Source organism: Thalassophryne amazonica, chromosome 18, assembly GCF_902500255.1.
Source record: "Thalassophryne amazonica chromosome 18, fThaAma1.1, whole genome shotgun sequence".
Classification (NCBI taxonomy): domain Eukaryota; kingdom Metazoa; phylum Chordata; class Actinopteri; order Batrachoidiformes; family Batrachoididae; genus Thalassophryne; species Thalassophryne amazonica.
In genome coordinates, this window is record NC_047120.1 from 53,310,121 (window position 1) to 53,334,751 (window position 24,631).

Consider the following 24,631-nt stretch of genomic DNA (forward strand, 5'->3'; position numbering starts at 1 on the left):
GCTCCTGCTTGTTCTCCAGATTCCAAGCAAAATGGTGATGCAGCCTCGGCCGCCCTGGCTAACGAAGACTGCCCCACCATCGACCAGGTGCTGAGCCCGGATGAGAGGAGCCCAATTGGGCGAGGGCCCACCCGGGAACGTTACCAGCAGGACCGTGCCTGCTTCCTGCTCAACACCCGGGAATTCCGTCCAACAGATGGGAATGTGCGGAAAGGTAGGTTTCACCCCAGGAGACATAAACATCGTACAAAACCATACGCATGTAGTAGGGCAGATGTGGATACATCTACGTCGATTATTTCACCAATCTACACAAGATGGCGATGAAACATTTCGTAAAGAATGAGTTGTTGGAGCGTGCGGTTACGGCGTAGATCGGAATGTGTCTCTCTCACACACACACACACACACACACACACACACACACACACACACACACACACACACACACACACACACACACACACACACACACACACCACCACACACACACACACACACGTAGCTTTTCTGCTCTGCTCTCTATGTTTTCACCTCGTCTCATTCACGTTGGTTGCTTCCATCTCCGCTTGGTATCATGTTTTCTTCCATTGTCAGAGCAGATTTTCTGTCTCTCCGCGTCTCTTTTCTTTCTTTTCACAGTCACGCATCCATCATCCATCTTTCTGTGAATTTTGTTCTGACGTCACACGCTCGCTCATAGATGATCTCTGTCTTTTTCTGTCTTCTGGACTCTGACAGTTGACCATGCATTAATTTTCTTCTCGTCACTTCTGTGTGTGTGTCTCTCTCTCTCTCTCTCTTTCTCTCTTTCCTGCATTGCATCGTCCTTTCTATTTTGGACTGCTCCTCCCCTTCTCCCCCTCCTTTCTCTCCTAACCTGCCCTACATTTTCCCCTCCCGGCTCTGCTACTCCTCTACCCCGTCTTTAAAAACCACGTTTTTCTTTTTAATTTCTTTCCACCTTTTTTGTGATGTGCTGTTCCTCCACCACCCCCCCCTTTTTTTAAATGAACCCCACGTGCATCATCTCCTCTCTCATGAAAACCTGACACCTTGATTTGTTTACTACTGAAATTCAACCGCCAACCTGCACCAAACACTCCCTCCAAACTTTCTACAACCCCTGTTGACGATAAACTAGAGGCAGCAGCGCTGGCACAGAGTTCAGACTCCTCTCTGACTGAGGATTGGTATAAGATGGATGGGTCTCTGTTTCAGCAGGACCTCAATGCAAACTCCACCTCATCCTGGATCAAACCATAGATAAGGTAACTAAAAAAAAAAAAAAAAAAAATTAAAAAGGTAAAATGACAAAAGGAGCCAATCCAAAAAGGAGCCCCCACATCCTGACTGAAATCATACTGTATGCAGATGATATAACACAAAGTATGTTACACCATTTCCACATAGAATGTCACATTTGTACACACTGTCTGACTTTGCGCATCTCTGTTTCCAGTGTTGTGTGTTTATGTGTTGATTACTTGTGAGAAATTCCCTGTACCTATAAGAGTGGAAAATAATTTAAAGTTTAATGCAATAAGAGATAAATAAAAGATCAAATCTGAACATTAAAGGTGTATAGCCATTTTATTTTTTCACAAAATTAACTCTGTGTATCATAAAAATTACAGTTAATTGTGTTTCTGGTAAGGTATTGATTTTTAAGGGTATTCCGTGGCAAATTTTTCAAGACTGCGCTGTGAAATTTTGAAGGATCATGTGTAGTTTAAAGTTCATGTTGCAACTGCCAACTCAGACATTCCCACTTAAAACAAACCAGGAAAAAATACTTTCCACAAAACAACAATAAAATATTAGTCTCCCTGGTGACTTAAAATATTGTAACTGTAATTAACTTTATTACTGATAACTGACACAATGGATGTATGCGAGTGTTGTCTTACTTCTGTCTAGCAGATATTCAGCAAAACCTTCTTGTATATGTCTAAATTTTCACTTCCCAGTGGGATCTTTGGTGTCTGTAGCCATTTCTATTTCCATTTTGAATCTTTTTTGCACTTTCACTCAGTCACAATTAAAAGGCTACCATATATCTTCAACTCTGTGAATCTGAGCCTAACAATGACATTTGACTCCAGAACAGCATGCTGGGAAACTGAGTTTTAACCCATATGGTTCAAGATTCAACTTTTTTTTTTCAAGAAAGGCCATTTTTTAAATCTTATTGGTAATATAAGATGGTAAAGCCTTTATTTAAACAACTTCCAGGTGCAATATGTCCAGATTTTACCCATAATTCTTCCCATGGGGATCTTTTGTTGATGTATGTTTACTAATTGTGTCCATTGCTGTCTTACTGTTTTCATTTTCCGTCGTTTTTTTCTACATTTCCAATCACAAATAAAGGATGGCCAATTCTCTTTAGCTCTGTAAAGTTGGTACTAGCAGATGTACAATCACAATGCCCTTTGAGTCCTGAACAGCATGCTGGGAAACTGAGTTTTATTAATGTGGTTTAAGATTAAAAATATTTTTTTCCAGAAAGGATTTTATTTTTTTCATATTGGTGACATAAGATGAGATGTGAATCTTTCATTTGAATACTGTGAAAATGTGAAAAAAATGATAGCGGTGGCAAACAAATTACAATAAATAAATAATTTAAATTGTGACTTAAATTGTAAAAATTTCAAAGCCAACACTATTTTAATTTTGTGTCATCTGATCTGATTTGCTACACAGTACACAAAGTATTAAATAACTTTTTTTTGGGGGGGGGGGGGTAAAAAACAGGGATTATTTTGCATTATATGGCATTTTTATGTGAAAGCTTTAAAATTAGAAATCAATCACAAAACCAAAAGTGTGCACACATGCACGTGTGCAACACCCCAAGCAGCTTGCAAGTGAAAGCAATCCAGCTGTGGTTTCCTGTGTCAATAACTAATAAAAAATGAAGTGACGAAGCTTGAAGGAGAACAGCGCCTCACGTTGTTGTCTCATGTGCCTCTGTGTTGTTGTTGTTGTCTCTCTCTTCAGGTTGTGTCATATCACGCGTGTGTATGTGGGCTTTTTCATTATTACATGTTGTACACTGTGTGTGTATCTGTCCTCTCAATGCCGTCTGAGTGTCGTGTTTGTGTTGTCGTTGTGTAGCTTATTGATTTATTTTCCCCTTGCACTGTCTTATTTATTTGTGTTGGTCCTTACCCCACAGGCCTCCACCTTGGTGAACAGAAAAGTACAAGTTGTTGTTTTTTTTCAGTAAATATTCATTTTCCTAGAAAAAAAAAAGAATAGAATTTACATTGGCTGTTTTCACACATATAGTCAAGCACAACCTCCACATCCAACCAGGGCTGGGTTTCTGCTTGAATCCTATGTAACTTAATAGAAACAGCGTGTTAAAACACAAGCAGGTCCAGAGGGGCCCCAACATAAATCCAAAATGGCCATCAAGATGGCTGCCATTTTGAAAATGTTCCAAAATGTCCCCACCCCCATGGCTGATAACTTTACTTTTGCACTGGTGTTGATATTGTTAGCATTTTTTGAGATATAAGCAACTATGAGTACCTTTAGCCAAGTGTGACGGGGCAGAGATGGTGTGTTTTTCAGCTCACAGCGGCTCGGTGATGGCGCTGAACTTGGTATTCAATTTTCACAGTGATCACAGCCTGATGTGCATTGGCACTTAAAAAAAAATACTTTGTTATCAAATATGCAGTATGATACTCCTCTCAAAGTAATATTCAGCTTTTTCCCATGAGCTCATGTTACAAAAGCAAACAAAAATCGCAATATATAACAATACGGAATCACGGTACTTGTAGAATTCAATTTCTTAAGAATTGCGGTACATAATTAAATGGCACCCAAGTATTGTGATACATAATTTATCAGAAGATGTATATTGTCCCAGCTCTAATAACAATACACAATATATTAAAGTAATGAATCAAAAAAATTGTGCTGTCTTATCTGCACCATAGAGAAATAGAGTGTAGAGAAAGAGAAGGATTGCAGCAAATATCATATATAAATCTGTCCCAGGATCCAAAAAAATAGAGAGATTACTATTTTATTACTATTTTTGTAGCCTTCATTCATTTGGTATTAAACAACTCTTAAGGGCATTTATGATCGATGTGAATTATATGAAGAATAAATCCTGTTTTAAGTTCTTTCTTGTGCAACGATTGAACGTTGGATTTACAATTTTTTGTGAGCAACACTTCTTAAATATAACAATGTTTGTGCAAAAGATTTTATGATTACCTTACGCTTAAGACGTAGATGCGGATACGTCACTGGGATAAAGAGCTACCAATATGTCGACTTAGGTTCGATAATTCGTGTCTGCACTAAAACAAAAAGAATCGTTGAACCAACTTAAATGAATTATTTAAATTGGTAACATCCAAATGAATTAAGTTGTTTGAAGTTATGTTTGTAAGTTTGAGTTTGTCTCACTTGTTAAGTTCAAACAACTTAATTAGAGAAACTGAGTTAGAGTTGATCTAACTTACAAACTTAAGTTCAAACAACTTAATTCATTTAGATGTTACCAATTGAAACAATTCATTTAAGTATGTTCAACTATTCTCTTTTTTCAGTGTGTGTTCTTGGACAAGACACTATCTGTATACAGTTATAGATGTTCCTAGTCCACCCGGCTGTAAACAGGTACCAACTGTGGCTGGGGAAGTAACCTGCCTTGGAGCGACATCCTGTCCAGGGGAGTCGTAGACTCTTATTGAAATCTTGCGAAGGAATCCGAAGATGGGCACCAGGGGGCCTCGGGACCTGTAAAAGACTTTGTTAGCCTTAAGATGCTTTGAGGAAACCCAGTCCTGCTCTGCGAGCACAAAGTTACTGATTTATGTTGCAGTTTATACATTTCACACTTGATGTATTTTTTGTAAATTGTTTAAATATCCCTGATATTTTCAGAATGACACACTCTACATGGCCTTTCTGTCCAAGGTCTAAGGTAACTGGGGTCAGTGGAGCCATCAGGGTCAGGGAGTAGTCTCTTGAAACATGCCATGCTGACAACAAACCAATATATGAAACCTTGACCACACATAATATTAGCTTTGTTTTGTAAAAAAAAAGAAAAAGAACCGATTTGAGATAAATCACCTGATTCACAAAATGTTTCGTTGTGAGCGTGTTATGATCTGAACTTCTTCCCTCGACCACATACATGTGCTTTCAGTGCCTCGTGTAGTCCAAAGTTCAGGAGTTTTCGTATTTGTATTGTGGAGAACCTGAATAGAAATCACAAAGGGTTCCACGCTGCACTTGGTGACTGAAACACTTACACGATTACTGACCAGACAGACAGACAGACGCAGCTTCAGCTTTGATTGAAAAGTGGATACATGATATCTAAGGTAAGCAAGTTGTGAGCTGTCCAATCCCTTCACTTAGAGGCCTCTGGCATCATTTTCTCAGCAGCCTTTATGTGCCAACTATTTAGTGCGACAAAAATCCCTCTTTAAAACAAATTAGGAGTAAGTTTGTGCTGGAATCAGCAGGGTGGCACCTCTTTGATGAAATCCAGACTGGAGTTTTTACATTGTGCAGCTGTGGAGATGGTATAGCAGTTATTCTGTAGCCTGGCGTGACGGGATATGCTTCATCTCTGCAAACCAGAACGCCTGCTGTAGAACATAGGAGAATTAGCATTTCTGGACATTCAAACTTACACCACTCAAACTATTTGTGTTGGTGCTGAAGCCGGCAATCTCCTTGTTTTTAAAGAGGGATTGTATCTTCTTGTGTGCTTCAGTCGTGGTTTCGTTTGTAGATAAACGCGTACAATGTCTTTGCCAACTTATTTTGTACGCTTGAGATTTTTTTGATTGTTGGCCATTTGACTTCCTACGCACCTGCATGGCTCACTCAGGTCAAACGGTCAATTACCCCTCAGACATGATCACATGCCAAGATGCTCGAGGAGCTCTGACTTTTCCTTGTCTCCTACCCTTTCTTCTGTCTCTCTCTCTCTCTCTCTCTCTCTCTCTCTCTCTCTCTCTCTCTCTCTCTCTCTCTCTCTCTCTCTCTCTCTCTCTCTCTCTATCTCTCTCTCTGTATTGTTTTTTTGTGTGTTTGTTTCTTGGATATTTTCTGTGCTTCAGATGTATTTTTTCCATCTTTTATTCAGTAATTTTGTGGAGTCTTCTTGTAGTGCTTTCTTATATTTATATCATTTGTAGTGTTTTGGTGTGTATTGTATTTTTTTCCAAGTTATTTTGCTCTTTTCTGTAATTATTATTTTCTTTTGTGTCTCAGTGGTTTTATGTTTTGTGTCTTTTCGTGCTGTGTGTCACTTTGACTTTCCCTATGTTCCTCCTGTGTTGTCCGTTGTGTTTATTAACTACGATTTGAATTGGAAATGTGGAAGAAATTGACATTAACAAGGTTAACAAAGAAACTGCACAAATCACATTTATTTAGATCAATCTAACTTATTATTTATATATACAAATTCAACTACTGCTTTCTAAATTCAACCGAACCCCTAATTTTGTCTTTTATTTAAAAAGAAGAATACTTTTACTTATTTTGATTAAATTCATTGCTCTTCAACTTCGAGAAATTTGCTTTGCAAATAATGAAATTATGCGAAATTACAAGTATAAATATGGTTTGTAGTGTGCATTTGCGCTTTATCCACATCTCATCCCACCTTTGGGTTAAAGCACCATAATGTCAATTATGCATGTTTGAGTCCAATATATACAATTAGCAAACATTACTGGTAACAATTTCCCAAAATTCAGCTGGGATTTTTTTTTTTTAACTCCAGTCTGCTACATGCTTCAGTTTATTCTTATTAATATTCTTCAATATACTACCTATATACTTCACTACAAACATTCCCGGGACACTGGAGGTTCTCCATCAGACAGGTTTTTGTTCTATATCATGTATCGTTAGAGTTTTCATGCAGTTAAGAGTACAGAAAGATCTGAAAATGCTTCTCAGTGTACATTGATGTACTGCAGGAGGAGGATGCGTTCAGTTGCTATCAACGGCTGCACTGCAGAGAGTTGTGGTGGATGCTGCTCCAATAAATGATCTTCTGTGCGCTTTCCTTGCCAGAAAACCTCTCACTTCTCTCACCTACTGAGTCCACCATCTAAATAGTAATGTGCTAGGCTCAAGTGCAAATGACTCATGACATTCTGATTGGTGTAAGTCATGTTAAAACCCAAAACACACCTGTTGTTATTTAATTGAGTGTATATGACCCATTTGAGCCCTGCACCTTATTTTGTACCCATCTTATTTTGTGCACTATCCCCTTTAGAATGAGTGCAACAGAGCATCAAGATATGGCCTATAACACTGGTCAACACAATTTTTCTTGCCTGGAATTTTTCAGTGGATTTTGGGTCATTTTGGGGTGCTAAATGTGGTATTAGTTTTTACCAATCGCATTAAATTTTTGAGATATGAAAACAAATTTTTCGTACCAAGCATTGAAGCAAAAGCTGTAGTCTTGCACAGCTCTTCGGTGCCATAAACAATATTACGGCTCTTGTTCACATTTCGTGAACCTGGTTTAAAAACTATGCTTTTGAAGTTGCTTTTGTGCATGATTAGTGGCACCAAACCCGTTAGGGAATGAACAACTTTTGCCTAATTCATCAATACGGAACATGCAGACTGAAAAAATGTGATGTACAATGTAGTAGAGGAAATCTGAACTCAGATTTGGATTCAGCACCCCAAAATGACCCTAAATCAGTTCTCAAAGTCCATGCAAGATTTTTTTTTTTTTTGGACCAGTAATTGAAGATGGACTGGTTGAACGCTTACTTCTTTTCTTCTTCAAATGTGACAGTATGATATTCAAATGCCTGATTGCTCACAACTTTTAATATGACTAAGGTTGTGAAAAAAGTGAACTTATCCTTTTGTAAGTGTAACATTGAATTTTAATGTGGGTGCATCACCTGAAGGTTTTGTAGTGTGAGCAGATTTTGTGCAGTAACAGCAAATATAGAAATACAGTTTGATGTTATGGGAAATTGTTGCCAGTAACATCCCATGTGGTAGCTGTTGATATTATGCTCAAACATCAAAATTGCCCATATGTTCCTTTAAAATTAGCTCCACCATTCACCACACCATGAATGCACACCATTGTAAATGTGTCACATTGTTCTACATTTTTAATTGCAACAAAATGTGTAACAAAATTATCTTCATTTGAATATTTAGAAAAATGGTTAGCAATGGCAAAAATAGGCAAAAATAAATAAAATAAATAAATAAAATAAAAATGCGGAGTATCTTATATGGCCCTTTAAATTTTCTTTTCTTCATTATATTTGTGATTTTTAGATAGATTTTGATGGATTTTTCCTCGAGTGAAGCATTTATAGACATTTAACCTACAATCCCAATTCCAATGAAGTTGGGATGTTGTGTGAAATGTAAATAAAAACAGAATACAGTGATTTGCAAATCCTCTTCAACCTATATTCAATTGAATATACCTCAAAGACAAGATATTTCTATATCTATTTCTAGATATATATTATATGATCAAACTGATAGACGTTTTTGTTTTTGTGCAAATATTTGCTCATTTTGAAATGGATGCTTGCAACACATTTCAAAAAAGTTGGGACGAGGCAACAAAAGACTGGGAAAGTTGATGAATGCTCAGAAAAGACCTAATTGGAAACAGGTGAGTGTCATGATTGGGTATAAAAGGAGCATCCCCAAAAGGCTCAGCCATTCACAAGCAAAGATGAGGTGAGGATCATCACTTTGTGAACAACTGCGTGAAAAAAATAGTCCAACAGTTTAAGAACAATTTTCTCAACATTCAATTGTTAGGAATTTAGGGATTCCATCATCTACAGTCCATAATATAATCAGAAGATTAAGAGAATATGGAGAATTTTCTACACATAAGCGGCAAGGCCGAAAACCAACATTGAATGCCCTTGACCTTTAATCTCTCAGGCGACACTGCATTAAAAACCAACATTATTGTGTAAAGGATCTTACCGCGTGGGCTCAGGAACACTTCAGAAAAGCATTGTCAGTTAACACAGTTCATCGCTACATCTACAAGTGCAAGATAAAACTCTATCATGCAAAGTGAAAGCCATACATCAACAACATCCAGAAACGCCGCCGCCTTCTCTGGGCCTGAGCTCATTTGAAATGGACAGACACAAAGTGCAAAAGAGTGCTGTGGTCTGATGAGTCCACATTTCAAATTGTTTTTGGAAATCATGGACGTCGTGTCCTCCAGACAAAAGATGAAAAAGACCATCCAGATTGTTATCAGCACAAAGTTCAAAAGCCAGCATCTGTGATGGTATGGGGGTGTGTTAGTGCCCATGGCATGGACAACTTACACATCTGTTATGGCACCATCAATGCTGAAAGGTACATCCAGGTTTCGGAGCAACACATGCTGCCATCCAAGCAACGTCTTTTTCAGGGACGTCCCTGCTTATTTCAACAAGACAATGCCAAGCCACATTCTGCACGTGTTGTGTGGATTTGTAGTAAAAGAGTGCGGGTACTAGACTGGCCTGTCTGCAGTCCAGACCTGTTGCCCATTGAAAATGTGTAGCACATTATGAAGCACAAAATACGACAACGGAGACCTCGGACTGTTGAACAACTGAAGTCGTACATCAATCAAGAATGGGAAAGAATTCCACCTACAAAGCTTCAACAATTAGTGTCCTCATCTCCCAAATGCTTATTGAGTGTTGTTAGAAGGAAAGGTGATGTAACACAGTGGTAAACATACCACTGTCACAGTTTTTTTGAAATGTTTTGCAGGCATCCATTTCAAAATGAGCAAATATTTGCACAAAAACAATAAAGTCTATCAGTTTGAACATTAAATATCTTGTCTTTGTGATGTATTCAATTGAATATAGGTTGACGAGGATTTGCAAATCATTGTATTCTGTTTTTATTTACATTTTACACAACGTCCCAACTTCATTGGAATTGGGGTTGTACTTGCTACCACTGTCTGCATAAAGTTATGACATAAAATACCTATCAAGGGTAATTTATGCAATTAACAATATTAATATTAACTCAACCTCTACATTAAACAACACAAACTGTACTGTACCACTAACGTGCATTTTTAAGGTTTTTTAAACCTTAGAAATGTAAGAAAATTAATTTGTATGAAACTGTTTTAGAGTATTTGGTCATGCTTGCCAGTGTGATCAACATACAAGCATGGTAAAATCTACTGTTATACATTTTCATGCATGTGCTATTCTATGTAAAAAAAAAAAAAACAGTCATTACCATTATGCCACATTATCACACACTGCAAACTTTCCTTTGTTTGAACCAGATTATTTACCTGTTTTCATTTTATAGAAATAGTACATTATATGTACAGTATGTATATATGTACAGGTGTATTAAATATGTATTTACCTGTACATGATGTATATACTTAAAGACATTTGGCTTAGGTATGGCTAAGATGAGGATGCAGGACAGCTTGTAGGTTTCTCTAATGACATCCTATGTATTGTGTATGCTGGGTGCTTTGTGGCTTCAGTAATGGTCACAAGGAGATCAGTGCATCTAATTATGGGTAAGAGGAGATCACATCCTCTGTAACAGGCAGTTGAGTTCATGTAAGACTGATGCAGCATGTGTTCTTCAGCTTTGAACACAACAGTATCATCCAAATAGAATCAGTATCGGATGCAGAGAAATGAAATACCATGCAATGAAACTGGAGGAAAATGTAATTATTGAATTAAATGTGAACAATATTAAAAATACTGAATGAAAACCAAAGAATGCTGAGAAAAAAAGTTTGAGAATATTCAATGAAACTCAACAATAGTGAAAGAAAACTTGAACATATCTATCTATAAATCAAGAAGCGTCTGTGTGAGTGCGAGCATGTGACTCGCATATCTCTCTGATTGTTTGTCAAATCGTCCTCAGCTTTCGGATATGGCTTGTGCATATTATGAAAAGTTTGGGAATTAATTTTCAAACCCTTTATTTTGATTAACATTGTAACATTTGTACTTCCGAGATGGCATGTCTCGCTGATGTTACTGGTAACAAAGTTAAACAACATCATATAGTTCATGTTGTGTGCACCGTTTCACAATAAAACATTTAATGCCATCATCTCAGCAAATACTTTTGCTGTGAAATGCTTGCTTTCAGTGTTCCTTGTGACTGAGATTAACTTGACAACACTGAGAAGTTAGCGAAAATCTTTTTTTTTTTTTTTTTGCGAACACCAACAAATTTCCTGCTATTTGTACAACATTACATTAAGTACATAAGCTGAATAAAATCTTATATTTGATGTGAGTTCAAGTTGACATAAACTGTGTTCAGGAGGTGGGGTACTGAGGATTTGCTGTTTCAAATATAAATTTTCTGTTTAATTTGTCTGACTCTCTTCCAATAACCTGTTAAATAGGAATCCTTTTATTTTCATACAATCGATAATAAAACTGATTTTTTTAAACAATATGAAATACTTTTTTAAAATAATAATGTAATACAACATAAGTACAACTCTTTGTACATCCCACCTTCAAGCAGCCTCATAGGACCATCCATGAGAAATCTACATCAAGCTCCCAATTAGTGAAATGGATATCTGAGAATAATCAATAAAAGCCTGAGAATTTTAAACAAAACTCAAGAAAAGTGGGGGAGAAAAACTTGACAGTATTGAATGCAAGCCAGTAATTATTGAATGGAAGTCAAGAACAGTGAATGGAAACTTGACAATGGAAAGAAAGCCTGACAATAATGAGTAAAAGCCTGAGAATATTAAATTAAACTCAAGAATAGTAAAAGGAAGCATGACACTGAATAAGAGTCAGTGAATACTGAATGAAACTCAAGAATCATGAATGGAAACTTGACAATATGGAATGAAAATCTGAGAATATTAGGGGAAAAAAGCCCATGGATGTTGAAAGAAACACTAGGACAATGAATCGAAATGAGAATTTAGCATAAAAACCTGAGAAAAGGAATAAAAGCCTGACAATATCAAATTAAATTCAAGAGTATTCAAATGAAACATGACAATATTGAATGAAAACCTGAGAATATTGACTTAAACTCTAGAATAGTGAAAGAAAACGACAAAATGGAAATAAATCTTGAGAACATAGAAGGGACCATGCAAATTTAGAATTAAATTAAAATATGGAATAAGACTTGTGAATATGAAATGAAAGAATATAGAGAACAATGAATAAATAGTGATTGCATTCTCACATTTTTGATAAATTAAAAAGTATTTTCTTGCTTGGTACATGCTGTACTTGCATACATACTGACAAGAGGAGTTTTCTCTGAAATCGTATAAATAGGTTTTAATTATTATTTTTAACCCTTTAATGTTGTCACATTTTTAAATAAAATGTAGTCAACGTCAATATACTCTCCCAAAAGGTTGAGCTAAACATTAAAGGGTTAAGATGATTTTCTTGGTAAACAGTCTGGTCAGAATATTTGCCCATTTTTACTTTCTGTGTTTCTTCCCCTCCATAACCTTCTCCTTCTGTGATTAATGCTCATTCTCCATCCCATTCCCAGGCCGCCACTGCAGTGCAAGTGTAACTAAAGTCTGACAGTAGGTAGGTACGTACACTCTTCATGGTGTAAATGAAGTGTGACTTTGAATAGAGTGTTCACCATTTCCCTTGACAGAGGATCCCAGAGCACAAAACCGCTGTTGATACTCCTGTAGATTCTACCGTGAACAAAGTGAGGAAGTACAGTAGTGTTCAGAATAATAGTAGTGCTATGTGACTAAAAAGATTAATCCAGGTTTTGAGTATATTTCTTATTGTTACATGGGAAACAATGTACCAGTAGATTCAGTAGATTCTCACAAATCCAACAAGACCAAGCATTCATGATATGCACACTCTTAAGGCTATGAAATTGGCCTATTAGTAAAAAAAGTAGAAAAGGGGGTGTTCACAATAATAGTAGTGTGGCATTCAGTCAGTGAGTTCGTCAATTTTGTGGAACAAACAGGTGTGAATCAGGTGTCCCCTATGTAAGGATGAAGCCAGCACCTGTTGAACATGCTTTTCTCTTTGAAAGCCTGAGGAAAATGGGACGTTCAAGACATTGTTCAGAAGAACAGCGTAATTTGATTAAAAAGTTGATTGGAGAGGGGAAAACTTATACGCAGGTGCAAAAAATTATAGGCTGTTCATCTACAATGATCTCCAATGCTTTAAAATGGACAAAAAAAAAAAAAAAAAATAGACACTCGTGGAAGAAAATGGAAAACAACCATCAAAATGGATAGAAGAATAACCAGAATGGCAAAGGCTCACCCATTGATCAGCTCCAGGATGATCAAGGACAGTCTGGAGTTACCTGTAAGTGCTGTGACAGTTAGAAGACGCCTGTGTGAAGCTAATTTATTTGCAAGAATCCCCTGCAAAGTCCCTCTGTTAAATAAAAGACATGTGCAGAAGAGGTTACAATTTGCCAAAGAACACATCAACTGGCCTAAAGAGAAATGGAGGAATATTCTGTGGACTGATGAGAGTAAAATTGTTCTTTTTGGGTCCAAGGGCCGCAGACAGTTTGTGAGATGACCCCCAAACTCTGAATTCAAGCCACAGTTCACAGTGAAGACAGTGAAGCATGGTGGTGCAAGCATCATGATATGGGCATGTTTCTCCTACTATGGTGTTGGGCCTATATATCGCATACCAGGTATCATGGGTCAGTTTGGATATGTCAAAATACTTGAAGAGGTCATGTTGCCTTATGCTGAAGAGGACATGCCCTTGAAATTGATGTTTCAACAAGACAGTGACCCCAAGCACACTAGTAAATGAGCAAAATCTTGGTTCCAAACCAACAAACTTAATGCCTCGCAGATGTGAAGAAATCATGAAAAACTGTGGTCATACAACTAAATACTAGTTTAGTGATTCACAGGATTGCTAAAAAAGCAGTTTGAACATAATTGTTTTGAGTTTGTAGCGTCAACAGCAGATGCTACTGTTATTGTGAACACCCCCTTTTCTACTGTTTTTTACTAATAGCCCAATTTCATAGCCTTAAGAGTGCCTTAAGAATGCTTGGTCTTCTTGGATTTGTGAGTATCTACTGAATCTACTGGTACCTTGTTTCTCATGTAATGATAAATATACTCAAAACCTGGATTAATCTTTTTAGTCACATAGCACTACTATTATTCTGAACACTACTGTATATGGCACCCTGAGAGCCTTCAGTGGCTGAATCCACATGAAAACAAATGGTCTTTATGCTGAATAATTCTTCTTTGCTTCAGCAAAAGACACGAAAGGTATCAGTGGCTTTTAGCAGTAAAGGAGCCTGCCAACCGTAGGCCAGATATATCACCGATGTCCACTTGTCATGACACAATTTATTTTGTAACTTTATTCTTCACAGCTTTTTGTACTATAACATTATTAATCCAACTAATAATAATAACTAGAAGCACTCGGAGAGCGCAAACCTCCGCCAAGGCCATAGGGTCGCTGACGTCACATGGAATACCCTTTGGCAAAGAGACTTATTCCACGTTGTTTCATACATCTACCGTCATGTTTCAGATTCAGTGGTGAAACCCTTAGATCTTCAGCAAATGTATTTATAAAGACAAATTGCATGAACTACACAATTTTTTTTATTTTCTAATAATAAGTTTATTCATTGAGGAGAAACAAATGCTAAATTATTGTTGTGTCATAACTTAATTTTTGTTCAGCCTTTGTGACCCGTCTTCATGAAGTTAGATGCAAAAATGTTGAAATTGGCCCTATCCTGCAATGATAAAGAATCCTTAAAAAATTACTGGATCCGGATCGTGTTCCAGATCATTACCAAAATTTAATGACTTCTAAGTTAGGCCAAGATACACCCCTGGTAAAAATTTCATTGAAATCCACTGAGGATTTTTTGAATAATCCTCCTAACCACCCAACCAACCAACCACCAACCAAACGGACGGGGCCAAAAACATAACCTCCTTGGCGGAGGTAACAAGAGCAATCAGAGATTTCTGACATCTGCCAATCCGGATTCGGATCACCTCCAAAATTCAGTGGAGTCTTTTTTTGTGAGAATCCGTGAAGTAGTTTTGATGTAATCCTTCAATGTCTATATAAAGTGTATATAAAGTGAGATCTTGAACCAGCATATGGATCCGAAACCAGATAACTTCCAAAATTTATTGGAGTCTTCCATGACCTAATATCTATCTGGTGAAAAGGTCGTCAAAATCCGTGCAGTAGTTTTGACGTAATCCTTAAAATCCTTAAAGTGAAATCCCGAGCCAGAATCCGGATCCGGATCCAGATCGCCAACATTTAATGGAATCTTCCGAGGCCTGACACCAGTGTGTGGTGAAAATTTGGTGAAAATCCGTTAATTACTTTTGACGGAATCCTCAAAATCTGACAAAGTGAAGTGCACAAATTGGAATCCTGATCCAATCCAGATCCGGATCACCTCCAAAATTCAGTGGAGTCTTCCATGCCCTGTATGTATCTATGGTGCAAATTTTGTGAGAACCCGTGAAGTAGTTTTGATGTCATCTTTCAAAGCCTATATAAAGTGAAATTATGATCCAGAATCTGGATCCGGATCCGGATCACCTCCAAAATTTAATGGAGTCTTCCATGGCCTGATATGTATCTGTGGTGAAAATTTGTCAAAATCCTTGCAGTAGTTTTGACATAATCCTGCAGACAGACAAGTAAATGCCAATGATTTCATTATGTCCTTGGCGGACATCATCATCATCATCATCATCATAATAATAATAATAATAATAATAATAATAATAATAATAATAATAATAATAATAATAATAATTAATGTGCACTCATCTAATGACACAATGAAACCATAAATTATCAATAGAATTATAAAATTAATGAATACAGTTTTAACAAATTATAGTATTTTTTTTAAGTTGGTCCAAGTTCAAATTTTTGTGAGCATATTGTAATAACATTTTTTTTGTTTACCAATGTACAGTATATCAACAACAACAACAACAACAATTACAAACAGATCCAAAAGCAAGTAGTAGCCAAGACAACAGGAAAGAAACTCATATTTGACTTTTACCTTGACATATAAAAATTGCACAATTTACATTTTATATTCTCAGTGCAATGCCTACTATAATTGAGCAGCCAGCCAGTCATCTTAAGGATCGCTTTGGTGTGTGCTGGATGGTTTAAGGAGATGTTAACTGTGAGACTGGACAGCCGTGTCTCAAAACAGTTTGTGACGGCATCACAAAAAAAAAAAAAAAAGATTGAATCTGTTAATTCGTGATACCATGTGTTACACTTTCGTGGTGGTATCACAAATTTGGGGTGACATGGGGGGCCGTGGGGTTTACAGTTAGGGTTAGGGTTAAAAATAGTGAACACAACGACCATGTCACAAAAATATGATGCATTTTCTGACAGTATCACAAAAGAAGTGAGATTGGACTGGACTGCAAGTTAGGCTTGTGATGGGATTCATAAATTCTGTTGCACAGCAACGCAGCAGAAAATTCCCACTGAAAATTTTTCGTGTATGCTACAAGGTTTTATGCACCTGGTCCTGGTAATTACTGCAAATCCTCTGAACCAAAAACTTCAAACTGCCATATAAAGTGAGGAGTCCACTGTCAAGACAATGAAATACTGGTAACATGAGCTTCTTTGCTTGGATCGTGTTATCGTGGATGTGATCGTGTATCACAGTGAGCGGTGTGTTCTTTCTTTCCTTCCTCATCTCTCTTTTCTGCATGTGACATGCTGATTTCCATTTTGCTTCAAGAAAAAGTCCTAATGATTTTATCAATAGTGTAAAACTTTTTTGTTATAACATGATAGTTGAACTTCCCAAAACAAACTTTATGAACGCCAGTTATGCGTACGTCAAATGTACATTACTTTTATTGTTGTCCTTTCCATGTGAAAACACAAATAAAACACATAGTCCTTCACTTCTGCACTGAAGGGGAGTTTCAAATAATAATAATAATAATAATAATAATAATAATAATAATAATTGCTCAATATTGAAACTGAACCACCTTGAAACTCTTTTGCTGCTTATTTAAATTCCTTTGTGAGCTAATATTTAACAACTTGGCCCATCTAAATTTTTAATCTTTAAACTTATTTTGCATAACAGTTTAGTTTGTAGTTAGTAACAACAATAAAACCTGATGTTGTTTTTCTTAAATTATAAAATAAACAAAAACAATAACTAATTGTTCTGTAATCATTGTTATAAAATTAAATACAATAAAATGTGTTGTTATTAACAACAAAAATGTTATTCATACAGTACTTTCAAACAAATGTCACAAAGTATTGAACAACATCATAACAGAACATCATAATAGAACATGAGACAGAAATAAATGTATGTAATGTAAAAGTACCATCAAATAACGTGCATAAAGCATCATAGTGAAAACATTAGTAGCTAAATGTCTGTCTAGTTATCTTACTTGTTACACCAGTCGCTCTTATAAGTAAAAATGCCTCTAAAGACATCCATAAATGAAGTCTGACCACAATATTAGCGTGTGTGAGATTGACCCCCAAGCAGGTGCATCTTGTGCATCCTTTTCATTTTATACTGTATAACTAACTTAACCTTCTAAGGTTTATATAACTTGAAAGCAGAGGTGGGACAAAGTCACTCTAAATTCATGAATCAGCAAGTCCCAAGTCAAGTCTCAAGTCATAATGACCAACAATTGACTTGACTTGGGACTTGCTGACTGATGACTTGCGAATGACTTGACAGTGACTTTGTCCCACCTCTGCTTGAAAGCAATGTTTTGCAATATCTTATTTATTTTGTGTACAATGCTCATCACAAATTGTGTGATTCTTTGTAGCACTCTTGTTTTGCTCTGGGTCACCACAGAGGGCCTGGTATGGATCCACATAATGATTTGCCAAAGGTTTTATTCCGGATGCCCTTCCTCCTTCCATCACTGCTTGTCATGAACTGAACCCTACTTAAATCATTTACTAACCTCGCATTATTGCTTTTAGTTCTGCTCATCTTTTTTCAAAGTTCACATATTGAAAATAAACAAATTTTTTTTTAATTGATGGAATTCTTCTCTAACAATGACCAAGACACTTAATAATTTATCCATAAACACAACATTTATTGTGAAATGCCAAAATTTGTTCAACCAATAGTGACTACTTGACATACCTCGTGAACAATAAAAGCATGATCATAATTTGTAAATTAAGTCAACTGAAGTTGTCAGGTAAATGTAATAAAGTACAATATTTCCCTCTGAAATGTAGTGAAGTAGAAAGTTGAATGAAAAGAAAAACTCAGGGTTCTAATTAGTCATCTGTATGCTATATGATGTACAGAAACCCCAATTCTTATTACTAATTACACTGAAAAAAGAACCAACTTAAAAAGTTGCTTCAATTGGTAGCACCTGAATTAATGAAGTTGTTTGAAATAAAGTTTGTAAGTTAGATCAACTCCAGCTTACAAATTTAAGTTCAAACAACTTAATTCATTTAGATGTTACCAACTGAAACAATTCATTTAAGTTGGTTCAACTATTCTTTATTTTTTCTGTGTGTTTTTAATTAATCTACTTAAGTACATTGAGCTGATCAGCTTTTCCAAACTGAATTACAAGCAGCCTAATTAGGTTTTAACAGAAGTTAAGTCCACTATTCTTTTTAAATTATTATTGTTCAATCCAGTATTTACAGTGTAGAAGTAAATGTATTGTGATTATAAATGTGTTAGCATTTTGTAGCAGGTTGTACACGTTTCACTTTCGATTGCAAATTTTTTTTTTAACCACTTGTAGTTGGCGGGTATGAACAAAATTTTGCATCGGAGCTGAACTTGAGACATATTTTCAGAAATGTGATTGTGTGATGTGCAGCCCGAAAGAAACTCACTGAAAATGCATCATCAATATTTTATTCAGTTGCCGTCCGACTAATGTGCCTGAGTGAGTCGGAATAAAAAAGAATTTTTATTTATACTGAAGTGACCCACACTGCAGTTGCCTTTACCCATTATAATTTTGAATATCTTATTCTGAGTTTATGCTTAAAACAAAAACACTTGTGAGTGTAAAATGTCCTTGTGATGAAAGCGGTTTAAAAATGTTTTGATGACACACCCGGTTCTGGAGGATGTAAATATGATTTAATTCAATCAAACGTTATCTGCTAATAAGCTGACTTCTCCCATCATTAAATAAAAAACAACATAACTTCCTTTATCGGCTGGTGAGTGCAGTTCTTCCTGTCTAAACAAATTATCTGTTTGCATGGAGGAGGCTGGTCCATCCAGGAGGTGAAGGAGGTGCAGGAGAACATGCTGTACTCCACAGTGTGGCGTTCACAGTATGGTATCCATTTCTGTGCTTCTCCATTCTTAACAAGTCTCACCCACTTTCCAACTGTTCAGTCAAATCAATCACAACATTATCTAGTAAAATCTCATTCCACATGGAACTCCAACCATCAATTAACTAACTTTAAACCCATCTCATCATATTGTTCTAAAATGGCTTAACTGCATTTCATTACACATTTTACTTATAATGAGTTTAACATATTTATTTGTCTAAAGTGCTCTATATGAAGAACAAAATGGTGTAAAAGTATTTTTTAAACAACTTTAAACTGCTTTAACCAGATAAGAACTTATTTCCACCAGTCTGAAATTGCTGAAAATGTCCTAACTGCTTTAGAATGGATAAACAGGAAATAACCTTTTTATTTTTTAAATGGTTTTAACATGTTCTATGTCAAGGTTAAAATAGTTTATGATACTTTTAAACCACTTTAAATGGGTGTAAACCAGACAATGGCTGATTCGTCATTGCTTGAAATGTTTTAACAACTTTAAATTCGCTAAGTAAAAGTATTGTACAAGCTTTTAAACTGGTTTAAACCACATAAGGGCTCACTTTTATATATATATATATATATATATATATATATATATATATATATATATATATATATATATATATAATTTTAGCAGGACGGCACAAAGGGCATCAAATTGCACCAGTGGGTGTTTGTTGTTGTCTATGAGTCTGGACCTTGTGATGGCTGGAGTTTGGCACACACACACACACACACACACACACACACACACACACACACACACACACACACACACACACACACACACACACACACACACACACACACACACACACACACATATAATAGCTGCAGTTTTGGTTGCAAAAGGTTTTCAATGCATTTTGTGAAAATATATGTTAAAAGAAACTCCACCCGTCACTTATGGGTCAGTTAGCCATTGTTAAGGCAGGTGACTGCCACCTACCAATGGTCAGTTTACTTGATGCAACAACACTGTCAGCACAACACAACCTTTTTTATTTAGCTGTTTCCAATGAGGGGAGTTCAGCGTGTGCATGTTGTATTAAAACAGCAATAGGGAAAACACACAATGACCAAAAAAAAAAAAAAAAAACCAAAGCTCAGAAAATTAGATACCCCAAATATCCAGAATTCGACCCCAAAATTTTGAATTTGCCAGAAACTCACCGTGATTTGTGTGCCATTTCCCACTGTACAATAACACTGAACCAATATCTGCTACAGGATGTGATCACCGGGAAATTAAAAGTGGCGGTGGGAAAATATTTTTGTTGGCCATTTGGAGTTGAAAGGAACAAAAAGCAACAAAACAAAGTATGCAAAGTTGTTGATGGAATTACGTGTGTTGACGCCAAACTTTATCTGGTCAACTCCTGCGGCATCTGGCAGCTCTGAGTGTTGATTAGTTTGTGTTTCTTTGTACGTTGTGGACCATTTGTCTAAAACACCTGTTAAAGCTCACACGCTGACATGTTGGGTGTTTCATTCAATGGGCCAATGACAGCTGTTATTAATATCTTGATTGATGAGTATTTTTACGTTTCAATGTTGAAAGAAAGAAAAAGATATGACTCATAACTCGCGTTTTCTTGTTTTGTCTTGTCTTGTGTGTCTTTTCTGTCTGTCCCTGTCTGTCCTTTACATGTTTAATGTTTTATTGTTTGATGCTGCTCTTATTTTCTTGCCCTCCCCACTGTGTTTTATTTTCATTGTGGTTTTTATCTGCTACAACGTCACGTGTTCACATGTCCAACTTTTTAACTTTCACACTACATGAAATCATCCTCAATATATATATATATATATATATATATATATATATATATATATATATATATATATAAATGATGATTTCTTTTTACATTTGCATGTGATCCCAAATAAAAAACACAACATATGTTTAACATTCTTCCAATAAAGCAATGGGCTGTGAGAAATCTCATAGTGTCAGTAACATATCAGGAACGCCAGGGTCGTCGCTGCGCCTCACTCCGATTACAAGCCCACCCTTTGATCCCTACGAGGCCCCAGGACCAATGCGCCGCTGTCGCTCCCCAATCCCCTCAATTTTGTAGCCAAAAGGATGCATTGGATTAACAATGGACTGAATGCAATGATGCAATGTGTTCGCCGTACAAAAACAATAGCAATAACATTAAATGAAGTTGAATGTAGAAAGAATGTCCTCTTGACTTGTGAGTCCAGAGCTTATCATACGTACTTCAGGTTAGTTAATGGGGTCAACTGCAAATTTTAGCTTTATAGATTCACTTTTATTTCAAATGATCTGTCAAAATGTAAAAAAAAAGAAAAAAAGGATTAACATATAACATAGAAGAATTTGAAAACAAATGTACAGGTAAACATTAAAACTTGGTATGTAATGGATATCCATTTGGAGCTTACAATGAAAAAAAGACAAAAAAAAAAAAAAAAAAAAATCACATTTATAGTAATTTAGCCAAAGATACAATACATTCCTAGATAGGATTTGTAAGTTAGGTTTCCACATCCCTTCATTTGTGAGTATTACATGTACGGTGTAGATGTTATTTCTCTGTAAAACAAACAAACAAACAAACAAAAGACTCACAATAAAAATTACGTTTTATATCACTTTTAGTGTCACACCATTGGACACTTTATGCTGGTGATTACACATCTGAGATTAGCGATGTTAATGATTTCATAAAGCTGTGAAAACAAAACACCTATTTGCTTCAATCAAAGCTTACAAACAAAAACACTGTATCATAAAAGCTTTTAAAAATGTAACTTTAACATGACTCTAAACACTCTATAGCACTTATTTTCTTTTTACATGACTGTTATTAATCCATATATGCTATTGTTATGTTGATTATATATTTGATTATTTTAAATTATTATTTACGATTTAGAAATAAATCCCAGTGGACCCTGTGTTTCATTGGGCATCCTGGAATGGGTGTGACTGGGTCACTCCAGGCGCACTTCCTGTACCCACACGTTGTGTCCGGTTACTCTTCAGTGGGTGGTTTTGGGTGTGCACCATTTTTCTTGCTATTTAGTGTTAGTATGTGCTGTTGGGAAAGGTGTGGCCCCAGCTGACCCCCTCGGTGTTATGTCTTGCTGTGTCCCCTATTCCCTGTTTCCTCTGGGGTCAAGAGATAGTTGTGGTTCCATCTCTCCTGGGCCCTTGTCTGCAGGCCCTCTAGTGCTTGGGAGTCCACCATTGTCTGTGGACTCATTTAGTGGGTTGCCTGCTGGTGGGGTTAGTTGGGTGGGGGTTGGGGTTTCTCCTCTGCCCTAGTAGACCCTCTGGCATATATTTGAGGGTGTGTCTGGCTGCGGCCCTTGGGTTATCTGTGGTGTCTCCCCGGGCAGTGGCTCACAGTGTAGCCATGGGCACTTATTGGGGGTTGTATAGTGGTCTTGGTGGTGCCCTGTGGTCCTGAGGGAGATGGGGGGCATTGCCTTGCTCGCTCTATGGGATGTTGGTCTCTGTCTGGTGTTGGGACTGGCATCTGTGTCCAATGCTCACAGGGCTGTGTGTGCAGAGTTAGGGTGTACACTCTCAATGGTTGGCTACTCTGCAGTCCCCATGACTGCTTCTTGCCTCCTGGCATCTTCTGATGGTGGTACTGGTCATGTGCCTCCATATGTCTTCTCTCGGGAGGGTGCTTTGGGCTCTCTGGTGCATGCTGTGGCTGTGGACTTGCATCTAGGTTTTGGGGCTATGTTGCTCTAGTGCGGCACTCTACAATCATTCACATTATCAAACACCTGTTTTCATATTCGCACTCTGCACGTAAACCCATAATACACACATGAATTTTCATGTAACCCACACCTTAATAATATTTCTGTGATTACTGTCACCAGCCTGAACACCAACTCCATCAAGCATATTCTGTCTTATGTCTGCTTGTCTTGTCTGTCTCCTCCTCTCTTTTCCCTGTTAGCATCCTTGTTGTTGCCTTTGTCCACACTTTTCCCCATCACAGCCATGGTCATTGTCACTGTCGTTGTGAATTTCATGGTTTATTTAATGGTGGTTTTGTGTGTCACCCCTTTAATTTATGGGAAAAATAAAAGGGGGCAGCAAATCTTTGCTGCCATATTAAAAAAAATGTATATATTCTTAATAGTATGAGCACAACCTAACTCATACTAAAGTGATATATACAGAAAAAGGGTTAAAATGAAAAATAAAAAAATAAATTAAAGAAAGCGATCCCAAAATGTGTTAACTTTGGGTTTTCTTGAACACTGTTGGGTTATTTGTGCTTCCTGGCCACATGCTGATTGTTTATCATGTTTCAAGAAGCACAACAAACTACTTTATTTTCCTGTTTTTGTTCACTGAGATACATTTTCATAATTTATACCTACATTTATGTGGAATGCAAATGCTGCCCGAGTGGTAAACTGTGGCGTTGGGGGATGTGTCCCCTCAGGATTCTACAACTTGTAATATACACTCACAGGCCACTTAATTAGGTACACCTTGCTAGTATCTGGTTGGACCCACTTTTACCTTCAGATCTGCCTGAATTCTTTGTGGCGCAGATTCAGCAAGGTGTTGGAAACATTCCTCAGAGATGATGGTCCCTATTAACATGATGGCATCACACAGTCAGTCGCCCATTCTCTTCTGACATCAATACAGTTGTCGCTTACTAGATATCGTCTCCTTTCTGGACCATTCTCTGTAAACCCTAGAGATGGTTGTGTGAGAAAATCCCAGTAGATCAGCAGTTTCTGAATTATTCAGACCAGCCCGTCTGGCACCAACAACCATCCTACTTTCAAAGTCACTTAAATCCCCTTTCTTCCCCATTCTGATGCTCAGTTTGAACTTCAGCAAGTAGTCTTCACTATGTCTAGATGCGTAAATGCATTGAGTTCCTGCCATATGATTGGCTGATTAACTATTAGTGTTAAACAGGTGTACCTAATAAAGTGGCCACTGACTGTACATTGGCCACTTCTTCTTTGTTTACATTGGAAAACAACTTTGTTGTATTGTATGATTTGTATGGAGTGTTAGCACTCAAACAGTTATGTATTATCACTTGTCTTATTATTCAGAGAAGGTCAGATGAGGTAGGCATGGGTATAATTTAAATTTTTGAGAATATACAAGTACTAACCCCAGTATCTACATGCTAACTCTTGCTACAGTAGCACAATGTAGCTGAGTGTATAATTTCTGTTTAATACCAGTAAATGTC

The 24,631-nt window shown here is 36.8% G+C and overlaps 1 protein-coding gene across 9 annotated transcripts in view; it reads left to right on the forward strand.

Moving 5' to 3' along the window:
* Window positions 1-24,631, forward strand: part of LOC117530735 (potassium voltage-gated channel subfamily C member 1-like) — a 121,389-nt gene that overhangs the window by 86,311 nt on the left and 10,447 nt on the right. Inside the window, exons 3-5 of one of the 9 annotated variants that reach the window (XR_004566439.1) lie at window positions 20-214; window positions 1,145-1,271; window positions 12,574-12,618. Coding sequence is in view for 8 of the 9 variants with exons in the window: in XM_034193645.1 (XP_034049536.1) it covers window positions 20-214; window positions 21,336-21,490 (350 nt within the window). In the remaining variant the exon portion in view is untranslated. Of the gene's footprint in view, window positions 1-19; window positions 215-1,144; window positions 1,272-3,006; window positions 3,028-12,573; window positions 12,619-21,335; window positions 21,692-24,631 lie in introns of those variants that run through there. The other 8 variants (XM_034193637.1, XM_034193638.1, XM_034193640.1 and 5 more) reach the window with 8 other exon arrangements.